A 22,892-nucleotide genomic window follows, 5' to 3' on the forward strand; every position below is an offset into this window, starting at 1 on the left:
AGCTAAAGCTTTGTTCTGACAACAGGTTAAGAGAAACACGGTTTCAATGAGACAGGAACTCAGTTGTACATGTAAAACTTTATCAAAACAAAAGAGGATATGAGACAGTGACAATGAGACATATAAAAAAAACAGTGTCAGGTAGCTCAGTTGTGCTCTGGTACTTCTTTCATCTGGAGTGTCTTGGTTTAAAATCTGCTGTCAGGTTGTCAGGATGGCTTTGATGCCTGGAAACAGATGACAACAAAACCTTTAATATTCAGCACTTGTGTGAAGACATTGAGTTAAAGACGGGAACACGTGGACCTCACCTGTCTGGCTGACTCCAGCAGGGCGGCTGCCTCAGTTGGACCCATCTGCTGCACCATTTTGTAAAGAGCCCCCTCTTTGTTTTGAAGCAGTGTGAAGGGCCGGTCTAATTCCTGGATGGTGCCGCTGTTGAGAACCTTAGGGCAGAAAAAAATCAACAATTAAAACTGATCATTGAATAAAAATAACCCTAAACTAAAATATTTATCTTGATATCTCAAACACACGGGGGGACTCACCAGTATCCTGTCGCTGTCTATGATGGTGTTGAGTCGATGAGCGATGGTGATAACGGTGCATTCTCTGAACTTCTCCCTTATGGTCTGTTGGATCAGTTCATCTGTCCTGCAGGACGACGGCAACGAGAGAAGACGTCATGTTTAGAAAACTCCAGCCAGAGATGGGTAGACGTGTGATGCAGTGTGGGGGTGTAGTACCTGGGGTCCACGTTGGCCGTGGCCTCGTCCACGATGAGGATGCGGTTCTTCCTCAGCAGCGCTCGGGCCAGACACACCAGCTGCCTCTGACCCACGCTGAAGTTAGAGCCCGACTCAGCCAGAACCATCTCCAACTTCCCAGGAAGCCCCTCCACCACGGACTTCAGCTGCACCTGGAAAAACACAGAGACGTGAACATGAGCAACAACGACTAACGCATCCTTTGAAGCAGCTGATTGGACACTTGCCTCCTCCAGAGCCGTCCACAGGTCTTCATCAGTGTGCTGGTTGAAAGGGTCCAGGTTTCTCCTCACGGTGTCTGTAAACAGCACTGGGTCCTGAAACACCGAGAAGAGTCATTTATTCAGTTGTTATTCGGTATTTGTAAATTTCAGAAACATACGATTTTACAAGGGCTGTTTATCAAGAGTCCAACAATTTGTTGAGGGATTTTTCTGAAGATGGTTGAATCGTGGCAAAGTGAACGTATCCTTTTCTGTACCTGAGGAATGATGGACATCTTCTGGCGCAGGTCCTGGAGGCCGATCTCAGAGGTGAGAACCCCATCGATGTAGATCTCTCCCTCAGGCTCTGCCAGACGGAACAGAGCTGAGACCAGGGAGCTTTTCCCAGCACCCGTTCTCCCAACGATACCAACCTGACACCCAGGAAACACAGGAGAAGAATCATCTCCCAGCGTGTGCAGTGTAAAAAACTGATTGTGGCTTGATGCTGACTCGCATATCTCACCTTCTCGTTGGGCTGGAAGGTGATGCTGATGTCTTTGAGGACCACTGGTCCGTCGCAGCTGTAGGAGAAGTTTAACTTGTTGAAGGTCACCATTCCTTGACTTGGCCAATCGGAAGGAAGTTGCTTTTGGGTTTCCAAGGATGCTTCACTCTTTAGCTGTGTATACTCTACCACCCTCTCCACTGATGTCATCTGAGGAGAGGAAAGATTTCACACTTCCAGCCTCTTTTTAATTTGTGTCCCTCTCCCCACCATACAGGTTCTTCCACAAAAACACTGACATGCAAGCTTGACTGTGTGAGGATAATCCTGTCTGACCTCAACACTGAGCCGGATGCACAAACAGCAGGTTCTTACCATGTTCTCCACCTCAGCACTTTGCCTCACGGTCCACTGGAAGTTTCCCGTTAGAGTCACAACATAAGTGAGCACCAGGCCCACGGCTCCAGGCTCAAGCCCTTTTGAACAACACAAAACATGTTGCATTTGGATAAACTTTTACTACAAACGAACAAAATGATTCATCGGCTGACTACTAGTCAGTCAGGGTGTGTAGTTTTTACGAAATCAATTTTCAACGTTGGTAGCTAATACAAAAAATAAAATGCTCTAAAAAAGAGCAAATGTCTGTTAGAATAATTACAGACAGTAAGAGTCTCACCTCAGGTGTTGGGACTTGGGTTAAATTCTTACAAAGTACAATTATTCATTTATTGGTTCATATCCAATCAGAAACCTCTTTGGTGCCTTTTTTCTTAAGTGAACATTCACTGGATCTTGATCTTTGTGCTTCTCCCAAAGTGTTATAGAACTTCAGGTGTATTCCTCCCCCGCGAGTCGACCCGACTTGGTATATTCCAAGTCGCCCCCCTCGTTGTCCATATACACCATTGGACCCCTCCACTTCCGGTTGGCCAGTCGGTTCTTCCGCATGGAGCCGGAGCTGGAGCTTCCGGAGCCACAGATCCACCATGAGGTGAAAACTGTTTAAAACATCAACACAAGTTTTACATCTTCTGTGTGTTGGACGTGTCGCTGCACGTTCTTCATTGTTGGGAAGTGAAAGAGAGAAACTTGTGTCTGGAGCAGAAAGAAGCTGTTTCTGAAGTTTGAAACATACAACTTCACCACTAGATGTCACTAAAGTCTACACCTTGCATTGATAGTGTTTTATCACCCAGCCCTACCAAACCCATAATATATATAATTTCAATCATAAATACCAATATATCTATAGATATAGATAATAATGATCATAATAAACATCACAGTTGACAAACTGAAGCAACAATTGTCTCCCTGACTTTGTGGTTTATTGTTTCTTCTGTTTCCATCAACAGAGCAGATCATTGACACAGTTTTATATTAGTTCTTCTTTATGAGCAGAGAACGACAAACACAAATCTGATGCAGATCAATGATGTGATATACATCCTCACTGTGTTTAAACAAAGCATAGACATTATATTAATTTGTTTTTGCTTGTAAAAGTAAAATTCAACTTTAACATTTGGATTTGAATTGTATTCTAATTGTATGTGAGATTGTTAGATTAGCTGAAGCTTGAAAAGTCAGTCAACAGAATGTTGTTTTGACTCAAGTTAATAATAATCTCAAATCAATGGTTTGTTATTTTAGGCAGCAGTTCCAGAGAGGAGACCCCCCCCCACCATGGAGCCACCAGGAGATGGAGCTGCTGCCAGGGGCCACCATGAGGTGACTATGGCATAAAATAGCTCAACATTTAGAAGATATTCTGTGTGTTCATGTGTTTCTGCAGCTTTTTCATTGTTAACATGTGTTGTTGAGGAAAACTTGTCTCATTAGTTTGTTATGTTTGCTCCTGTCATTAGCCAGAGATGGAGGTAGAGGGAGCCAGAGCCGCTGGAGATACCAGGAGCCAGAGCCCATGGACCCATCATTTGGTGACGACTGCTTAAAATATCAACACATTGATTCGATCTTCTGCGTGTTTGACGTGTCACTGCAGCTTTTCCATTGTTAACATGTTAATAGTGGAAACTGCTGCAACTCATCAAACAATCAGAAGATCTGATCAATGGATTGATATTTTAGACATTAGTTACCAAGAGGAGATCCCACAAACCTTTTCCCCATGTTTACTGTTTACAAATAAAATGTTTCAGTAAAATTTCAGCCAGCTTTGGGATTTCCTTCCATAACCCCTGGTTCCTGACTCTCTGGAGGGCCGGGGGAGACACGGCCCCCCCCTGGTACTCACCCCCACCACCACACAGACATACACATACATACATATACACATGCTACAGTTATCAGCCACGCTGAGAATACGAACCAGCTCCTCACAGGTACGTCCTTGCAGATGTGAACCAATCCACTACGCCACCGAGTCCTCTTCACATTCACCTAGCTTCTCGTGGCACCTTTATCTTTTCACTTCAAACTCCCAGAGCATAAGAATCAAACCTCAGGGTTTCCATGAACACGACTTGAACTCACAGCTCCAGAATCACCAGACTAGTGTCATCTGACTGAGCTACTTGACCCAACACACATAAATTTACTGGGTCCCATAAGAATTGAACCCAGGACCCCAGGTCTACAAGTCCTGCTCTCACAAACTGAGCTACTTGACCTGAGACACACAAGCCTCTTTCTTTGGGTCCTCAAGTCCAACTCACTGACACTCTGTGAAATTATGAAGATATACACATGAAAAACTTGAGAACCCAAAGAAAGTGACTTGTGTGTCTCTGGTGAAGTAGCTCAAGTATTATAGTATTATAAGTATTATAAAGACTGCAATAGACAAATAGTGAAACCTTCAAAGAAGCTGTGGACAGTTGTCTGATGCAGTGGCTCAGACAGAAAGCAGTCTGCCGGGTAGACTTTGGACCCGGGGTAAAATTCTTACATCGGCCAAGTAATTTTCAATGCCCCAACCCGACGCAAATAGTCAAAGTTTGTAAGAAAGCAGAGACATTTGTCCAGCTGAATTGCTCAGATGGTTAGAAACCTGCCTCATAGACCTATGAAGCCAGGTTCAAGTCTCTCAGGTAGAGGATGTACCGATACATCTGAGAGATTCTGGCTTCAATATTTATGTGCTGCAGTAAATTTATCAAGATAAACATACCAAGTGTAAAGTTTAAAGCCCCAGGAGAGAAGTTCTAAGTGTCGATGATGCTCGGTGGCGTGAGGGCTTTGTGTGCCGGCTATGGAGCCGGTCAGTCCAGGAGAGGCTGGTTCGAACCCAGCCCGAGTATCTGGTGCACGATATGGGGTTAGAGGAGGAAGTGGGTCAGAGTGGGAGGATGTGGTATACGGAGGAGGGTGAAAAAATCAATGTAATGATCTCTGTAAAAACAAAATCACTAGTAACTTTTTTTTACAAAAATTACAAAAAAGTTTTACCAATCTACTCTGACCTCCTCCTACTCTGGCTCCCTCTCCTACTCTGCCCTCCTCCTAATCTACCACCTCCTCCCACCACCCCCCACTCTGACCCTCTCCTACTCTGCCCTCCTCCTACTCTGGCACCCTCTCCTAATCTACCACCTCCTCCCGCCACCCCCTCCCACTCTAACCTCCTCCTACTCTGGCACCCTCTCCTACTCTCACTAAAAACTCCTCCTCCTCTAACCCCATATCGTGCACCAGATACTCGGGCAAGATTTGAACAAGCCTCTCCTGGACTGACCGGCCGGCTCCATAGCCGGCACACAAAGCCTCCACGCCACCGAGCATCATCCGCACTTGGAACTTCTCTCCTGGCGCTTTTAACTTTACACTTGGTATGTTAATCTTGATAAATTAACTGCAGCACATAAATATTGAGGCCAAAATCTGAGATGTATCAGTACATCCTCAAACTGAGAGACTTGACACCGGGTCCAAGGGTCTATGAGGCAGGCTTCTAACCCTTTGAGCCATGCAACTGGACAATCATTTATGCTTTCTTTGAGCCTTTGACTATTTGCGTTGGGTTTGGACATTGAAAATTGCTTGGCCGATGCAAGAATTGAACCCATGGCCCACAAACTACAGATCAACCATCTAACCGTCTGAGCCACTGCATCAGACACCTGCTTGAAGCTTGTGAACACACATTCTCAGATATATTAGGACGTCCTCTAACTGAGAGACTTGAGCCCAGGGCTAAGATCTCTTGTGAAAATTGTACTCTACATATACAACGTTCGTTAAAAGTATTCTATTATCCTTCTGTAGCGTAGAGGAATGGTTACAGGTCTCAAGTAGAATGTTCCTGGTTCAAAACCCGCTGAGGTTAGTTTTAAGTTTTCTTGTGAAAATGCACTATAGATGTAGAACGTCTGTTAAAAGTAATCCATTGTTCTTCTGTAGTGTAGAGGAAATGCTACTGGTCTTCAAACCAGAAGGTTCTTGGTTCAAATCTTGGCAGCAATGTGTGTCTGGCCGGAACTGGGTTCTCCAGAATAGATGCTATTCAACTACCTTTCATTTTCAATGCCCAAACCCAACGCAAATAGTCAAAGGTTCAAAGAAAGCATAAACGATTGTCCAATTGCACGGCTCAAGTGGTTAGAAGCCTGCCTAATAGACCCTTGGACCCTGGTTCAAGTCTCTCAGGTCGAGGATGTACATCTGAGAATGTGGGTTCAATATTTATGTGCTGCAGTAAATTTATCAAGATTAAAAAACCAAATGTTAAGTTTAGAGCACCAGGAGAGGTGCTCAGTGGCGTGAGGGCTTTGTGTGCCGGCTATGGAGCCGGTCAGTCCAGGAGAGGCTGGTTCGAACCCAGCCTGAGTATCTGGTGCACGATATGGGGTTAGAGGAGGTAGTGGGTCAGAGTGGGAGGATGTGGTATACAGAGGAGGAGGAGGGTGAAAAACTCAATGTAATGATCTTTGTAAAAACAAAATCACTAGTAACTTTTTTTACAAAAATTACAAAAAAGTTTTACCAATCTACTCTGACCTCCTCCTACTCTGGCTCCCTCTCCTACTCTGCCCTCCTCCTAATCTACCACCTCCTCCCACCACCCCCCACTCTGACCCTCTCCTACTCTGCCCTCCTCCTACTCTGGCACCCTCTCCTAATCTACCACCTCCTCCCGCCACCCCCTCCCACTCTAACCTCCTCCTACTCTGGCACCCTCTCCTACTCTCACTAAAAACTCCTCCTCCTCTAACCCCATATCGTGCACCAGATACTCGGGCAAGATTTGAACAAGCCTCTCCTGGACTGACCGGCCGGCTCCATAGCCGGCACACAAAGCCTCCACGCCACCGAGCATCATCCGCACTCGGAACTTCTCTCCTGGCGCTTTTAACTTAACACTTGGTATGTTAATCTTGATAAATTAACTGCAGCACATAAATATTGAAGCCAGAATCTCAGATGTATCAGTACATCCTCAAACTGAGAGACTTGAACCAGGGTACAAGGGTCTATGAGGCAGGCTTCTAACCCTTTGAGCCATGCAACTGGACAATCAATTGGAAATTAATTGGCCAATGTAAGAATTGAACCCCGGGTCCAGAGGTCTGCGGGGCAGCCTTCTTACTGTCTGAGCCACTGCTAAAGTAGCTCAAGTATTATGGTATTAGTCCAGTGACATGGCTCTAATGGTTAGATGCCTTCCTCATAGACCCTGAGCCCTGGGCTCAAGTCTCTCAGTTAGAGGACGTCCTGATTCATCTGAGAATTTGTGTTCACAAGCTTCAAACAGGTGTCTGATGCAGTGGCTCAGACGGTTAGATGGTTGACCTGTAGTTTTTGGGCCATGGGTTCAATTCTTGCATCGGCCAAGCAATTTTCAATGTCTGAACCCAACGCAAATAGTCAAAGGTTCAAAGAAAGCATAAATGATTGTCCAGTTGCATGGCTCAAAGGGTTAGAAGCCTGCCTCATAGACCCTTGGACCCGGTGTCAAGTCTCTCAGGTTGACGATCTACTGATACATCTGAGATTCTGGCTTCAATATTTATGTGCTGCAGTAAATTTATCAAGATTAACATACCAAGTGTTAAGTTAAAAGCGCCAGGAGAGAAGTTCCGAGTGCGGATGATGCTCGGTGGCGTGGAGGCTTTGTGTGCCGGCTATGGAGCCGGCCGGTCAGTCCAGGAGAGGCTTGTTCAAATCTTGCCCGAGTATCTGGTGCACGATATGGGGTTAGAGGAGGAGGAGTTTTTAGTGAGAGTAGGAGAGGGTGCCAGAGTAGGAGGAGGTTAGAGTGGGAGGGGGTGGCGGGAGGAGGTGGTAGATTAGGAGAGGGTGCCAGAGTAGGAGGAGGGCAGAGTAGGAGAGGGTCAGAGTGGGGGGTGGTGGGAGGAGGTGGTAGATCAGGAGGAGGGCAGAGTAGGAGAGGGAGCCAGAGTAGGAGGAGGTCAGAGTAGATTGGTAAAACTTTTTTGTAATTTTTGTAAAAAAAAGTTACTAGTGATTTTGTTTTTACAGAGATCATTACATTGATTTTTTCACCATCCTCCTCCGTATACCACATCCTCCCACTCTGACCCACTACCTCCTCTAACCCCATATCGTGCACCAGATACTCAGGCTGGGTTCGAACCAGCCTCTCCTGGACTGACCGGCTCCATAGCCGGCACACAAAGCCCTCACGCCACTGAGCACCTCTCGTGGCTCTCTAAACTTAACATTTGGTTTTTTAATCTTGATAAATTTACTGCAGCACATAAATATTGAACCCACATTCTCAGATGTACATCCTCGACCTGAGAGACTTGAACCAGGGTCCAAGGGTCTATTAGGCAGGCTTCTAACCACTTGAGCCGTGCAACTGGACAATCGTTTATGCTTTCTTTGAACCTTTGACTATTTGCGTTGGGTTTGGGCATTGAAAATGAAAGGTAGTTGAATAGCATCTATTCTGGAGAACCCAGTTCCGGCCAGACACACATTGCCTGCCAAGATTTGAACCAAGAACCTTCTGGTTTGAAGACCTGTAGCATTTCCTCTACACTACAGAAGAACCATGGATTACTTTTAACAGACGTTCTACATCTATAGTGCATTTTCACAAGAGAACTTAAAACTAACCTCAGCGGGTTTTGAACCAGGAACATTCTACTTGAGACCTGTAACCATTCCTCTACGCTACAGAAGGATAATAGAATACTTTTAACGAACGTTGTATATGTAGAGTACAATTTTCACAAGAGATCTTAGCCCTGGGCTGAAGTCTCTCAGTTAGAGGACGTCCTGATTCATCTGAGAATGTGGGTTCACAAACTTCAAACAGGTGTCTGATGCAGTGGCTCAGACGGTTAGATGGTTGATCTGTAGTTTGTGGGCCATGGGTTAAATTCTTGCATCGGCCAAGCAATTTTCAATGTCCAAACCCAACGCAAATAGTCAAAGGCTCAAAGAAAGCATAAATGATTGTCCAGTTGCATGGCTCAAAGGGTTAGAAGCCTGCCTCATAGACCCTTGGACCCGGTGTCAAGTCTCTCAGTTAGAGGATGTACTGATACATCTCAGATTCTGGCTTCAATATTTATGTGCTGCAGTAAATTTATCAAGATTAACATACCAAGTGTAAAGTTAAAAGCGCCAGGAGAAAGTTCCGAGTGCGGATGATGCTCGGTGGCGTGGAGGCTTTGTGTGCCGGCTATGGAGCCGGCCGGTCAGTCCAGGAGAGGCTTGTTCAAATCTTGCCCGAGTATCTGGTGCACGATATGGGGTTAGAGGAGGAGGAGTTTTTAGTGAGAGTAGGAGAGGGTGCCAGAGTAGGAGGAGGTTAGAGTGGGAGGGGGTGGCGGGAGGAGGTGGTAGATTAGGAGAGGGTGCCAGAGTAGGAGGAGGGCAGAGTAGGAGAGGGTCAGAGTGGGGGGTGGTGGGAGGAGGTGGTAGATTAGGAGGAGGGCAGAGTAGGAGAGGGAGCCAGAGTAGGAGGAGGTCAGAGTAGATTGGTAAAACTTTTTTGTAATTTTTGTAAAAAATAGCTACTAGTGATTTTGTTTTTACAAAGATCATTACATTGATTTTTTCACCCTCTTCCTCCTCTGTATACCACATCCTCCCACTCTGACCCACTACCTCCTCTAACCCCATGTCGTGCACCAGATACTCGAGCTGGGTTCGAACCAGCCTCTCCTGGACTGACCGGCTCCATAGCCGGCACACAAAGCCCTCACGCCACTGAGCACCTCTCCTGGGGCTCTAAACTTAACATTTGGTATTTTATTCTTGATAAATTTACTGCAGCACATAAATATTGAACCCACAGTGATTTTTTTTTTTTTTTACAAAGATCATTACAGTGATTTTTTTCCCCTCCAACTAACTCCTCCTCTTCTGTAAACCACATCCTCCCACTCTGACCCACTTCCTTCTCTAACCCCATATCGTGCACCAGATACTCGGGCTGGGTTCGAACCAGCCTCTCCTGGACTGACCGGCTCCATAGCCGGCACACAAAGCCCTCACGCCACCGAGCATCATCGACACTTAGAACTTCTCTCCTGGGGCTTTAAACTTTACACTTGGTATGTTTATCTTGATAAATTTACTGCAGCACATAAATATTGAAGCCAGAATCTCTCAGATGTATCGGTACATCCTCTACCTGAGAGACTTGAACCTGGCTTCATAGGTCTATGAGGCAGGTTTCTAACCATCTGAGCAATTCAGCTGGACAAATGTCTCTGCTTTCTTACAAACTTTGACTATTTGCGTCGGGTTGGGGCATTGAAAATTACTTGGCCGATGTAAGAATTGAACCCCGGGTCCAAAGTCTACCCGGCAGACTGCTTTCTGTCTGAGCCACTGCATCAGACAACTGTCCACAGCTTCTTTGAAGCTTTCACTATTTGTCTATTGCAGTCTTTATAATACTTATAATACTATAATACTTGAGCTACTTCACCAGAGACATACATTCTTTGGGTTCTCAAGTCTTTCATGTGTATATCTTCTTAATTTCACAGAGTGTCAGTGAGTTGGACTTGAGGACCCAAAGAAAGAGGCTTGTGTGTCTCAGGTCAAGTAGCTCAGTCTGTTAGAGCAGGACTTGTAGACCTGGGGTCCTGGGTTCAATTCTTAGACTGCTGCCTAAAGTAACAAAACATTGATTTAAGATTATTATTAACTTGAGTAAAAAAATGATTCTGTTGGCTGACTTTTTAAGCTTCAGCTAATCTAACAATCTCACATACAATAAGAATATAATTCAAATCCAAATGTTACAGTTGAATTTGACTTTTACAAGCAAACACAAATCAATATAATGTGTATGCTTTGTTTAAACACAATGAGGACGTATATCACATCATTGATCTGCATCAGATTTGTGTTTGTCGTTCTCTGCTCATAATATAAAACTGTGTCAATGATCTGCTCTGTTGATGGAAACAGAAGAAACAATAAACCACAAAGTCAGGGAGACAATTGTTGCTTCAGTTTGTCAACTGTGATGTTTATTATGATCATTATTATCTATATCTATAGATATATTGGTATTTATGATGGTAAATTATATATATTATGGGTTTGGTAGGGCTGGGTGTTAAAACACTATCAATGCAATGTGTAGACTTTAGTGACATCTAGTGGTGAAGTTGTATGTTGCAGCCTCTCCTTCCAAACATAACAGAGAACCCGTGGTAGCTTCAGATTTCATAGAAACTCAAAAGATGTTAAGTTTGTCCAGTCTGGGCTACTGTATAAAAAACATGGCAGTTTATTATACAGTATTTAAATATAAAGTGTTTAAAATATGAAGAATTTAAATATACAGTGTTTAAATAGAAAGTACTTAAATAGAAAGAACCTTTCTAGGGTAAAGACAGTGAAAGCATCACCAGGATTATTTATATCAAATTTCTAATCGATCCTTTCAGCTGAATCTTACACACTGAAGCTTTAATTGTCGTCACTATCAATATAACAAAGGTTCTGCTCTCAAATTCATACAGAGATCTTGAAATAGAATCATATGTTCAGAGTTTTACTTTGGTTGTACAACCTGAGGTGGAACGTGTAGCAGCCGACAGATGAGTTGACTTAGTCCATTGAATGAATTGAATGAATCCTGTGTTATTTCTCCTCACTGAGTTCAAACAATACAAATCTATTAAATCACCATGTATTGAACTTGTTACTTTGATATTGATGAAAATGAAAAGTGGATAATTAATGTCATAGTTTCGTTTCCCAGCCTGAAGATAAATATCCAGATGTTTCAGGTCAAAGTCAACTGGACGTACTTTAGTTCGTTTAGGACAAAACAAGTGATCGAGTCTTTGACACGAGTATTTAAAACACGCTCAGTTTTCTAGGTTCATGTTTAAAAGGTGAAAACTTCAGAAACAGCTTCTTTCTGCTCCAGACACAAGTTTCTCTCTTTCACTTCCCAACAATGAAGAACGTGCAGCGACACGTCCAACACACAGAAGATGTAAAACATGTGTTGATGTTTTAAACAGTTTTCACCTCATGGTGGATCTATGGCTCCGGAAGCTGCAGCTCCGGCTCCGGAAGTATAAGTTTGTATATGTTGTTAGTAATTATGTCTAAGATTTGAATGAGTCATTTATCAGTTTAAAGAGTTTTTTTTAAAATCAAATTAAAACCACATTAGATATACTAAGATGTTTTTACGTTTGATATCATACTATACTATGAGCATTTGATACTATATTCAATCAGAATAGATTAAATAGTATTCTATATTTCAGTTAGTGTAGTCCCCTTTATTAAACATTAGCATATAATATTAATATTAGTTAAGGAATAAACTTCTAAAGTTAAGTTCTCTAAAGGCCGATGCATGCTTCTGCAGCTGTGGCTGTGGCTTTTCAGGCAGTCGTGTCGATGGACTCGTTTTACTTTATGGTTCTCCAAGGGTTCGCATGTTGGAATGTCTGTGTGCATATAGAAGATCCTCACCATCTCTGAGGAAGATGCAAGCAAATGCTGTGCAAGTGATAAATATGGCACAAATGCTGTCAAGGCAAAGTGCAAACCAGCGGGAGGTCATCAGGAATAAAAACCATGCCTCTGAGAACAGGAGAAAAGAGCAAATGCATAAACAGCATAGAAACACTGTGCACCATGTGCCAATGTTACTGGTAACACTTTCCTTTGCCAACTGCAGTCAGGCTTTAAATCAGCTTAAACTTCAAAACAGCAACTCAAACGATAAAGGTGAACCTGAATGCAGATCCTGATGAGCATCGAAGGCTTTCTTCAACCTGTCCTCAGCTCTGAAGGCTCGAATTGTCCACAGGCCTTGAAGAGACGTAGACAGATGGGACAAGACGGGACTGCGAGCTGCAGAAAACATGACAAAACACTATTTGCCTCCAAGCAGTTTTAAAAGGTCACATTGTTTAATGAGGAATGCAGGGACATACTTGTAGACTCCAGACGTTTGACGTCTCGTGATGTGCTGAGGTAGAAACGCCTCAAGTACAAGAAGAGAAGAATCAGTGGGATGATGGGGATCAGGATGAGAGGGATGACCGAGGCTGCCACCACCACCACGCCAGTATTCTGCAGAAATAACTGAAAGCAACAAAGTGAGGGATGGTGAAAAGGTTCTGAAAAATAAGACGGTCAATAAAAGCAGTCTAATGTAGCATGTACAGTGGTCTACATGAAGAAGTTCTAAAAGCTCACCTGATAGAAGTCCACAAAGGTGATGGGTAACATCGAGTCCATCTGGCTGATGTCTTTTGAAAACCTGTTCAGAATTCTTCCTACATGAAAACAAAGTCAGTTACTAGTTCCACTCACACACTCTCTGCTCTGGTTTAGGCCATAATGAACTAAACAGACTCTCAATTATTAAGAGATATGACAGGAAGTGAATTCTGAGGGTGGATCACCTATAGGGTTGACGTCAAAGAAGTGAACCGGCGTGCGGAGGACAGCGTTGAACATGCTGTTGTGCAGCGTCTGAGCCGATCTCACCAGCCCGTGAAAGATCAGTAAACTCCTGGCATAGCCAAAGACCACGGCAGCTGCTGTCAGACCTGGAAACACAAGCAGCAGGGCCACAGGATATAAGGGCCATGTTGAAGGAAACAAATCTGGTAACATTAAGACTTTATCCTTTTAATGTGGAGATTTTATTCTTGTATTATTACTTTATTCACCTTATATTTCGACTTCATTGGTAATATTATGATTTTATTTACACAATACTGTGACAGTAATGTTACCTGAGTAAATGCTGAGGTAAAACGTGAGTGTGAACGTTTGATCTGTGTGAGTCATGTTGATTCCATTTGAGTAGCCAACAGTGGCTGTGCTGTTCAAACCCTTGGCTCTCGACCTGTCAGGGGACAAGATAAACACATCAGACCAACAGCAAATGATGAAACTGTCAAATCAACATCTGATGAAGTACTCACCAGTACACAAGCCACCAGTCCTGAAGAATGTATGCAACCTGTTATGGGAAACAAAGTTCAGTTAGCTTCTCTTTGGACGTTTTGTAGCTGAGACACAAACTGTGGTTGAAAGGTTTAGGGCTTGAAAGTTTGTTCAGGTAAGAGTGTGAATGTCCGAGGCCTCTGAGCCACATCCCACCTCAGCTATGACACTGAGCAGGACTACGACCAGTAGGACCAGGAGGTTGGAGCCTGCAGTGAAGTACTTGAGATAGACGTGGCCACTGACGTGTCCTTCTTCTCGTGTTTCCTCGGCCATGGTGCCGACTGTTTCAGCCTGAAAAACAAGTCATTGCTGATCCGCCTTTTAAACCATCATTCAGTGAATTACTCAAATCACATACCGACTGATTGGAATGGTGGTAAACCAATGCTGGATTACTTTTGGACTTTCAGACTTTATTTAGAAAATGTACCTACAGGAAGTTGGTCTGTCCGGTTGCTCTCCGGCGGCAGGAGGCTGCTTTGAGAGCAGTTTGTCGTCTGGCTGCGCAGCGACAGTTTGTCTGAGTCACCTGACCGGGGGCGGGGCCATTGCTCGTGCTCCTCCTCGCTCCTCATCAGCGACGTCATGTCCAGACCAGTCGAATGCAGCTCCTTGTAGGTTCCCTGCGCCATGACATGACCCTGAGAGACACACACAAATACGTTGTGTTAAACGTCTGAATCAAGTAGAAAGCTTGATTCAAACATTCAAAAGTTGCACAAAAATGTACAAGCATAAAGATAAAAGTGTAGTGGCAGGAATCGCATGTTTCCGCAAACAGAACATACAGCTGATAAAGCAGGAACACAATATTCTCTAGTGAGAAATGTCAGTGAGAAATGTACATTTAGCTGGTGATGACCTTCTGTTCTTCATTCTTTCTCGTACTACTCTGACCTGTGTATGTCTTTTAAAAAGACAATCGGTGGAGTATGTATCGGTTGTTTTTGTATTTTGAATACAATAATTGTAAATATTGGTTATATTTTTGTTCAAATGTACTAGGTTTATGCCTCAACATCCAGTTTATATGAAGCTGGGAATCAATAAATACTGCATAAAGAATCAACACCTAGGTTTAAATGCACTTATTCATTTCTTTCTTCATTTTGATGTCTTTCTTTTCTAAATTGTTTTTCCTTGAGAAGGTCAGCTGACCTAAATAAACTGAACAAGGTGGACTCATCAGTTACCTCTTCAAAAGAGGTATTGTTTTCACATGTTTCATATTGGTGCAGATGTGGATCACGAGGCATGATTTTTTTTCACTTCCTGAAAATTGCCATTTTTAGATATTTGGTTGATTTCCAACCCATTTCTCCTCTCACACTCAAAGCATCGTCTCTTGATTTATTTTCATGTGTTGGGGCACAAACCTCTTTAAAGACCAGAACCTGGTCATTTGGCTTGAGATGCTGCAGCTGGTGGGTGACCAGGATACGAGACTTGTTCTTCAGCAGGCCACAGATGCACCTGATGCGTGGACACATTAAAAATAGCACTTATATTATATGTACGTCTGTTATTCTTCACTAAACAATTTGAACAATCTGGTGGAGACTCACTGCTCGAAAAGATGTTTCCCGACCTCAGCATCCACGGCGCTCAGGGGGTCGTCCAGGAGGTAGATATCTGCATCCTGATACACAGCCCTGGAAATAAAACACACACATTCAGGAGGAGAGAGCGGCTGTGACACACACCAAACTGACAGGGTGACAAACATGCTTTAGGTCGGGTAAATGTTCCCTTTCTACAGTGTGACTGTACCTCGCCAGGTTGATTCGTGCTTTCTGCCCCCCGCTGAGTGTGGCTCCTCGGTCCCCGATCTGAGTCAGGTCTCCATCCGGGAGCAGCTCCAGGTCCTGCGCGCAAACACAATGAAAACATACAAAGTCGTGTGCTTGCAAGAACGTGTGATCTTGATAATTGTGTTTTGGATTGGTCAACAACTCAGAATAATGTTAGACGTCTGTTCAATGTCTGAAAATGCGTCAGTGGTTGTGCAGCAGTTGTTATTTCTCACCTTCTTTAGAGCACAGGCCCTGATGACCCTCTCATACTTCTGGGGGTTGAGTTCTCCCCCAAACAGGATGTTGCTGCGGATGGTTCCCGGGAACACCCAGGGCTGCTGGGATACGTAGGTCAGCTGACCTTTGACCTGCAGCGTCCCGGTGTCGTGAGGCAGCTCTCTCAGGATCGCGCTCAGCAGGGATGACTGGTGGAAACATGGGACTCATGAACATGTGACCCAGAGAATAGAACACTTTGTTGTTGAAGCCTAGCTACTTCACACTTCATATTTTTCTCCACTCAGGTTTTCCCCTGGTCTGTTCCTCATCTTATTCAGAGTTATGTTGGGATTTTAAATCTATATATTGTCTGTGTGTGTGTGTCTGTGAAGATGTAAATAGAACTGAACTCTAAACAAATGCAGGAGAGTTGGGGCAGGAGCAGTTTTGGCCAGATATATATATTCACACAATGACTTATAATAACCATCGTTGCTTGGTGTTAATCTGGAAGTTAGTTAGAGTGTGTGTGTGTGTGTGTGTGTGTGTTAGCGTCACATCTCTGGTCAGTCTCACACCTGTCTTGATAAGAGGTCGGATAAGAGCCGCTCCCTGTTGTGGGAACTTTAAATCTGTGGCAGCATGCAATACACTGTACTCTAACTTGTTCTCATACCTAACTTTTCTGTATTAAAGCATAACTCCCTCAGCTGTAGTCAACATCACACAGAGTTCAAGCAGCTTCCCCAGGTTCAGGAGGGCAGATAGAAAGGCGTTGCTTTGTTTGGAGGAATCGCATGTTTACACAAACAGAACATACAGCTGATGAAGCAGGAACACAGTATTCTTTACTCCAATGAACAACAACACCGACCCACAAGGCATCAGCTGAGTCAGGGCTTGTTTATGTGAAGATTTACCCAGCAACTATCAGAGGAGGAGCTAAACTGGGAGCCGCTCCTCCTAAATTCCTGATTCCAGTTCCAAGAGGCTGGATACTAAATACTGGATTGAACCAAACCGAGACCGGCTCTTCTCATGTTTGGGATAAAAGAACACGACAGTGACTGACCTTTCCAGAACCCACTGGTCCAATTACTGTCAGGAGCTGGTGCGACTTCACAGTGACGGAGACATTCTGGAGCGATGGAGCGTCCAAACTCTGACAGGAGACAAACAAACCCTATGTTGTATCATGTCCAATCCCAAACTGGTCATTCTCAGCCTGACCCTTTGAAAACAATGTTTAACATCCATTACTAATCCAGTTTAATAGTATATAAAAGCTTGTATTCACCTTATCCCAGTAGCAGGTCATCTTCTGAATCTCAATGGAGATCATATTCTTTTCATCCAGAGGCAGCCCAGAGTTTTTTCTCTCAACCTCTTCGAGCAGGAGGAAATTCTGGGAGGAGGAGAATCACAAACATTTACGCCGTTTGGTTTCAACTGAACTACAACGCCAAATAAATCTTGAAAATAACGTTTATAATGTCGATGAAATGTTGTCATGTTATCACTGATTTGACTCAACTGAAACTGACATTCCAAACAACGTATGGACAGACAATGAAGACATTATGCCACCGGCCACCAGGTGTCGCTGACATGTAGCAGCAGCATTTTCAAGTCAATGTTTGACACAGTCCTGTAACAAGTCGCTCAGAAGTTGGATCATTAAACGGCCGCCAGCATCAGCTCGCTTATGTCACGTAAACTCCTTCATTCCTGAAAGTTATAAACTATGACACCGTCTTGTGGTAATGGGATTTTTCTTGGAAGCTCCAGCAATTACCACGCTTGAGCAGACACAGCTCAGAGAACAGCATCAGCAACTTCTAGTAAAGAATCATTGAGAATTTTCGACAAATTAAGTCAGTGGAGTTTCATTTTTAACTGAAATACCTGGATCCTCCGGATGCTGACTATCGTCTCTGACAACTTCTCCACAGCCAGAGGGAAGAAGAGCGTGACTGTGAGCTTGATTGTTCCGTAGAGGGACACGGTGACAAACACACTGCTGGCTGTGATGGTGTTTCCCAGCAGGACGTAGACGGTGAAGGTGACGAAGACGATGATCTTGCTGCTGGCAAAGAAGGACGCCATGTTGAGTCCTCGTAGATAAGAGCTCTTCAGTATCTGACTGATTTCTTTCCTGGGAAACAGAAGACAACAAATGGAGAGAATTGGTGACTTCCAGTTGCAGGAGGTTTCTGGTTCTGCAGTGATTCATTCTACAGAAGGTTTTTATCCAGACTCATGAGGTCTCTGTGACCTTTCACCCCTGACATCTAATTAGTTCACCTTTGAGTCAAAATTTGATGAAATGTCCTTTTTCCCAATGTGGAAGAATAAAAATTCCTTCAGGTTTATTCACTGTGCAGTGGAGACAACATCACAGCAGAGCAACTGACTACTACTGAATACACAGCTCGAGTGGATTCTGTGTTTCTCACAAGTACCTGACAAGTTCAGAGAGAAACTTTTCTCTCTGGAGAAACCGTGAATAACCGAGCTTTGGTATCAGTGTTACTGTGACTTGACCTAGGGTGAATGATTTCTTAGAAAGGAGGTGTTGTGTAACTGAGATGTCCTGACAGGTGCGTTACAGACACACTATCTTTCATTTCCCTATTTCCACCCCTCTCCACGTTAAAGGTTGTTTTTAAAATGCTGTGAAAAGGTTTTTAAAAAGTCACAGTTTAACCAAAACCAAGATGAGACTTCATGCAGAGCTTCCGTCCTCGGAGAAAAGTGCTGATGACATTTGATAACAGCCACAAACACAAATGTTTAAATAAAGTGTCATATTTAAAGAGGTTTCATAGTTTCGATCGGTTTAAGACTTTGGATCCAGGAGAAAACTCTGGAAAACACAGATTCTCTTCCTCGCTTATTCCCTTTTTATAAATTGAATTAGGAGTTAAGTCTCATAATATAATGACTTTTCTTGAACTATTCTGAATTGTATCTAATTGATTTAATTGACTTTTGGACTTTGGATGCAGAGGCCATCCCTCTGTCCAACATGGCCCTGATAGATATCTTATATTTTCCAGCAGATGTTTTTCTTCTTACCTTCTGACTTCAGTAACCAGAGCAGAGAAAGGTTTCTCCCAGGCGTACATCTTGATGATCCTGATGCCAGACACCACTTCGTTCATGATACGGATTCTGTTGTCAGTGAGGACAATCGTTCTGCTCCTGCAAAGATTGAAAAATGTGCACGTCATATTTTTCCTCATTATTCTGTTTGGCAGCATGAGAAATCCTTCCCTCTGCCAGGGAGGTGTTTTAATTGCTGTTTGTCTGTCAGCATGATTACGCAAAAAACTTCTGACCCAATTACATTGGAACTTGCTGGAAAGATTGGACATGAGCCAAGGAAGTACTTTCACTTTGGCACAGATCTACTCTCTCGTGTCCTTTTAGTTACTTCCACTAGGAGGTTACTTGTTCATCTGGTTGTCTGTTCATTTGCAGCATTATGCCAAAAATCTACAGGAAGCATTTCCATGAAACTTTTGATATGTGTCTTATGACCTTTTTTACCATTGCAAGATGGTTTTTTTGGTTCATTTTCACTGATTTAGGGGACTGATGATTTTGTTCTCTGTGTCCTGGGTGTTATTTCCTACCTGAAGATGCCAAAGAGTTTTCCAAACACGGTCTGCACTGGCAGCATGAGGGCGACGACTGCGACGCCTGCCAGACACGACTGGCCGATCTCATACCAAAGGAAAACGATGATCACCATCGCCTGCAGAGGTCCCACCCACAGGTAGTGCAGATTGAGTGTAATCTACAGAAGCAACAGTTCATCATTAGTGCTCGAAAAACTTTGAATATTGTCTTTTACATACAAACAGACAAAAACTATCACTACTAGACTAAAGTCTGCAGAATGTCTGAATGAGCCGAGAAAACCCCAGAGGATCCTCCGCAGGATTCTCAGTGAGCGTGTGGGTGTTGATAAAGATTCTGACACAGGAAAGATGCAAACATTTACAAAAACAAATATCTCTACATGAAAAAAGTCACACGTCAAAAGAGTTTTTGGAGATTAGAGCCGATTAAAAGCTGTTAAAAGGACTTCTGCTCATTCAGATATTATTTGTTGTTGTATCTCTCGTTACCTCATCGAGGCGGTTGGCATCATTTGAAATGAGGTTGACGATTTGTCCAGTGGTGGTTTGTCCCATGGATTCACTGCTGAGACTCAGAGCCTGAGGAGAGAGATGAAACCTGTCGAGGGACATATTTCCACGTGGTGAAATCCACAGAATCTGAATCTACACCCACCTTCCTGTATATCATGTGACACGTGGCCACTCGCATCTTCATGCCCTCGATCTGGACGAAGTAGTAGTAGATGTGTTGGAGGACAGTCAGTCCAAAGCTGGAGAGGCACATTCCAGCAGCGTAACAACTCACCAGGTACAGACTCCTGCTGTCGTCTGGGTTGTAATTCTCAAAGTAAAGGATTATTTTCCCCAGGAGAAGTGGCTGGATCACTTTAATGGCCTCCTTTACGACAAAGACACGACACACAATGAGATAGAAATACACACATTACTGATGCTGCACCCGGGAGAAATAAGATGCAAAACCTGCTGCAAATTCTCGTAAAAACAAAATACAACAAGTTCTTAAACGCGGCCAAGGTTCAGATCCAAGAAATGACTAACTTTTATTACATTTATTAAAATGTATATTCTTATTCATTATTACTAGGCTTCTATAGGCATCTATAAACAGGGTGGGAGACATCCTGCCTTCATGTCTCTGTGGTAGACCCCTAGAGCGAGACCCCAGATGTGAGATCCCAACCATTTGCTCAGAGACACCATAAAGTTCAGGCTTCAAAAGTCCATTAATTTAAAGTCCCTGAGCAATAATCGTAAACTTAAAGTTAACCCTAAAGCTGCCCTTTTAGATAAACAACCTGGTGAATCTTCAACCTTCGCCTGTTCATGCAACATTATTACACAAATGCAAAATTTCCATTCCACCACTGATTCCAGTGCAATGTGCTAATCTGACCAAAAAGCGACAAAATACCATTGAAAATGCAATCGACCCAACCAGAGCAAACGACCTCCCGAAGCACTGAGTCAGAATCCGGGTGAAGTTCGGTTTCCTCAGTTCCTTCGTAGCTTTTCTGACTTCACGATCCCACAACCTGCGACAAAGAACACGTGAGTGACTGTCACTGACAAACCATAACTGCTTAGTGGTGTTTCCATGACAACTAGGTTTAATATCATTAAAATGTTAAATTATATTAATATATATATTAAATATAATTATTTATACAGTTTTTCTCCTTTTTCAAACTTTTGTGTATTTGTGTTCCATCTGGAGTCTGTTTTCACTTCACTGCCATCACAACAGAACTGTGACGCTTCACTAAAAGGCTTTGTTATGATTGAACAAGACGATACAACGAGTGCTACGTCTAATGAGTTCAGTTTCAAACTATGAATGATATAAGGATCGTTTTCTGGATCTGACAGGCCCCTGGATGAAAACGACTCTAGAGTCCTATCAGTGCTGATCACCACTGTATTAGATGTTAGGGGCTGGAAACAATATCAAACACACTGTAACTCAGTGACACAGTTATTGTAACATGGGTTTTGATTGATCAGCTGCCATGGAAACATCAAGACCTCTGCAGCGTCCCCCCGAGGGCGTCCGACCGGTACTCTGGCAAAAGGTCGTACAGGTCACTCTCCTCCAGCCGGCGTGTGCGGCCAAGGCGCAGCAGGGGGGGCAACCAGCTGGAACACACAGTGAGTGATGCAGTTAGTGAGCATGTGTCAGAGCAACAGCAGTTTATTGTCTTGTTTTCGTCATGAAGGATGGAGAGGCAAACCCCAACAATAACTGTGGGGGGGTTCTCCCATTCTGAACTCTAGGAACGCCCCCTGCAGACCACCAGCTGTCACTACCAGGAGGACTCTGACCTCTCAACACAAAATCCCTCCAATCTGATCACACAACTCCTGTGCACACTGGACAACCTGCAGACCACACACAGTATTTCCATTACACTCAAAGGACAAATCTCCACTTTCACAGCTTTAACAAGATGTGACATCCTCTGATCTAAACCCTCAACAAGAGTCAGGAACAACTAGTAAAAACCTTTTCACAGGGTCAACAGAAGGTGGAACCTCCAGAGAGCCAGGTGTGAGGATCACTCTCCCAGGAGAGAACACCAGCAAGACAAGAGTGTTTGCAGCATTGATCAGAAGAAACAACTCCCGGTCACACGGTGTCTTCTCCGGATCGGTCCCATTCAAACTCCACTGTAATGAACGCACATGCACCCGCAGCAGCAGCGGGACTTACCACAAGAAGAGCCGGGTCAGGAAGCCGGCCGCGGCCAGGGGGTCCGGTCTGTCCCCGGTGTCTGCGGACATGTCTCACACTGGATTCACTAGATCACAGAGAGGAAAACCTGAAACCCGAGCAGTGGCAGAGTCGGAGCAGCAGGGGTCGCTGTGGAGCTTCGTGCTGCTGCAGAGGATACTCCATACTTTGTAAATACTCCCTTCATATATAACGACAACATATGCACAAATATCTCAGTGTACAAGTATTCAGTGTTTAGACAACCTGCTTGGAAAGTTGTTCTTCAAAGCCCGGAGAACCTGCATTACTATGGCAACCATCCCTGATTGCATCATTGTATCAATCAATCATTGTTTACTATTGTTGTGTAACGTTCAGGTACAGTTGGAATACAGGCGTTTCTCCTGTGGTCTCAGCGTCCACCCTTTAAAGTGAACCGTACCCGCAGCCTCCTGAAGTGTGGTGTTTCCTGAGCTGTCCGTGAAGGAGGTTTAAAGATATAGACCAAGGTTTATAACAATCTATAGAGTTCATTCAACCTCTGTTCTAGTTCCCTACATGTCACATGTCAGCACCATACAATACTTATATATATATTATTTAAAACAGGCCTGTAGTCAGGACTACATTCAGCCTGTAAGAGCAACAATGG

At 43.8% G+C, this 22,892-nt stretch overlaps 1 protein-coding gene across 1 annotated transcript; it reads right to left on the reverse strand.

Moving 5' to 3' along the window:
• Positions 1 to 63: 63 nt before the first annotated feature.
• LOC132996717 (ATP-binding cassette sub-family C member 4-like) lies at positions 64 to 22,342 on the reverse strand. Its single transcript, XM_061067053.1, has 32 exons — positions 22,238 to 22,342; positions 21,553 to 21,663; positions 20,942 to 21,062; positions 20,315 to 20,407; positions 20,183 to 20,233; positions 20,017 to 20,106; positions 19,519 to 19,682; positions 18,959 to 19,084; positions 17,786 to 18,035; positions 17,178 to 17,285; positions 16,953 to 17,042; positions 15,895 to 16,086; positions 15,639 to 15,733; positions 15,434 to 15,520; positions 15,245 to 15,341; positions 14,303 to 14,509; positions 14,022 to 14,159; positions 13,844 to 13,881; positions 13,652 to 13,764; positions 13,316 to 13,462; positions 13,107 to 13,186; positions 12,842 to 12,992; positions 12,639 to 12,758; positions 12,375 to 12,485; positions 1,854 to 1,954; positions 1,497 to 1,688; positions 1,249 to 1,404; positions 995 to 1,084; positions 747 to 919; positions 549 to 654; positions 312 to 446; positions 64 to 227 (listed from the first exon to the last, which is right to left on the reverse strand). The coding sequence occupies exons 1-32, from the start codon at positions 22,306 to 22,308 to the stop codon at positions 210 to 212; spliced, it is 3,822 nt and encodes a 1,273-aa protein (XP_060923036.1). The 5' UTR covers positions 22,309 to 22,342; the 3' UTR covers positions 64 to 209.
• Between the last annotated feature and the right edge of the window lie 550 nt (positions 22,343 to 22,892).

The sequence above is a fragment of the Limanda limanda genome, chromosome 23 (assembly GCF_963576545.1).
Source record: "Limanda limanda chromosome 23, fLimLim1.1, whole genome shotgun sequence".
NCBI classification, from domain to species: Eukaryota; Metazoa; Chordata; class Actinopteri; order Pleuronectiformes; family Pleuronectidae; genus Limanda; species Limanda limanda.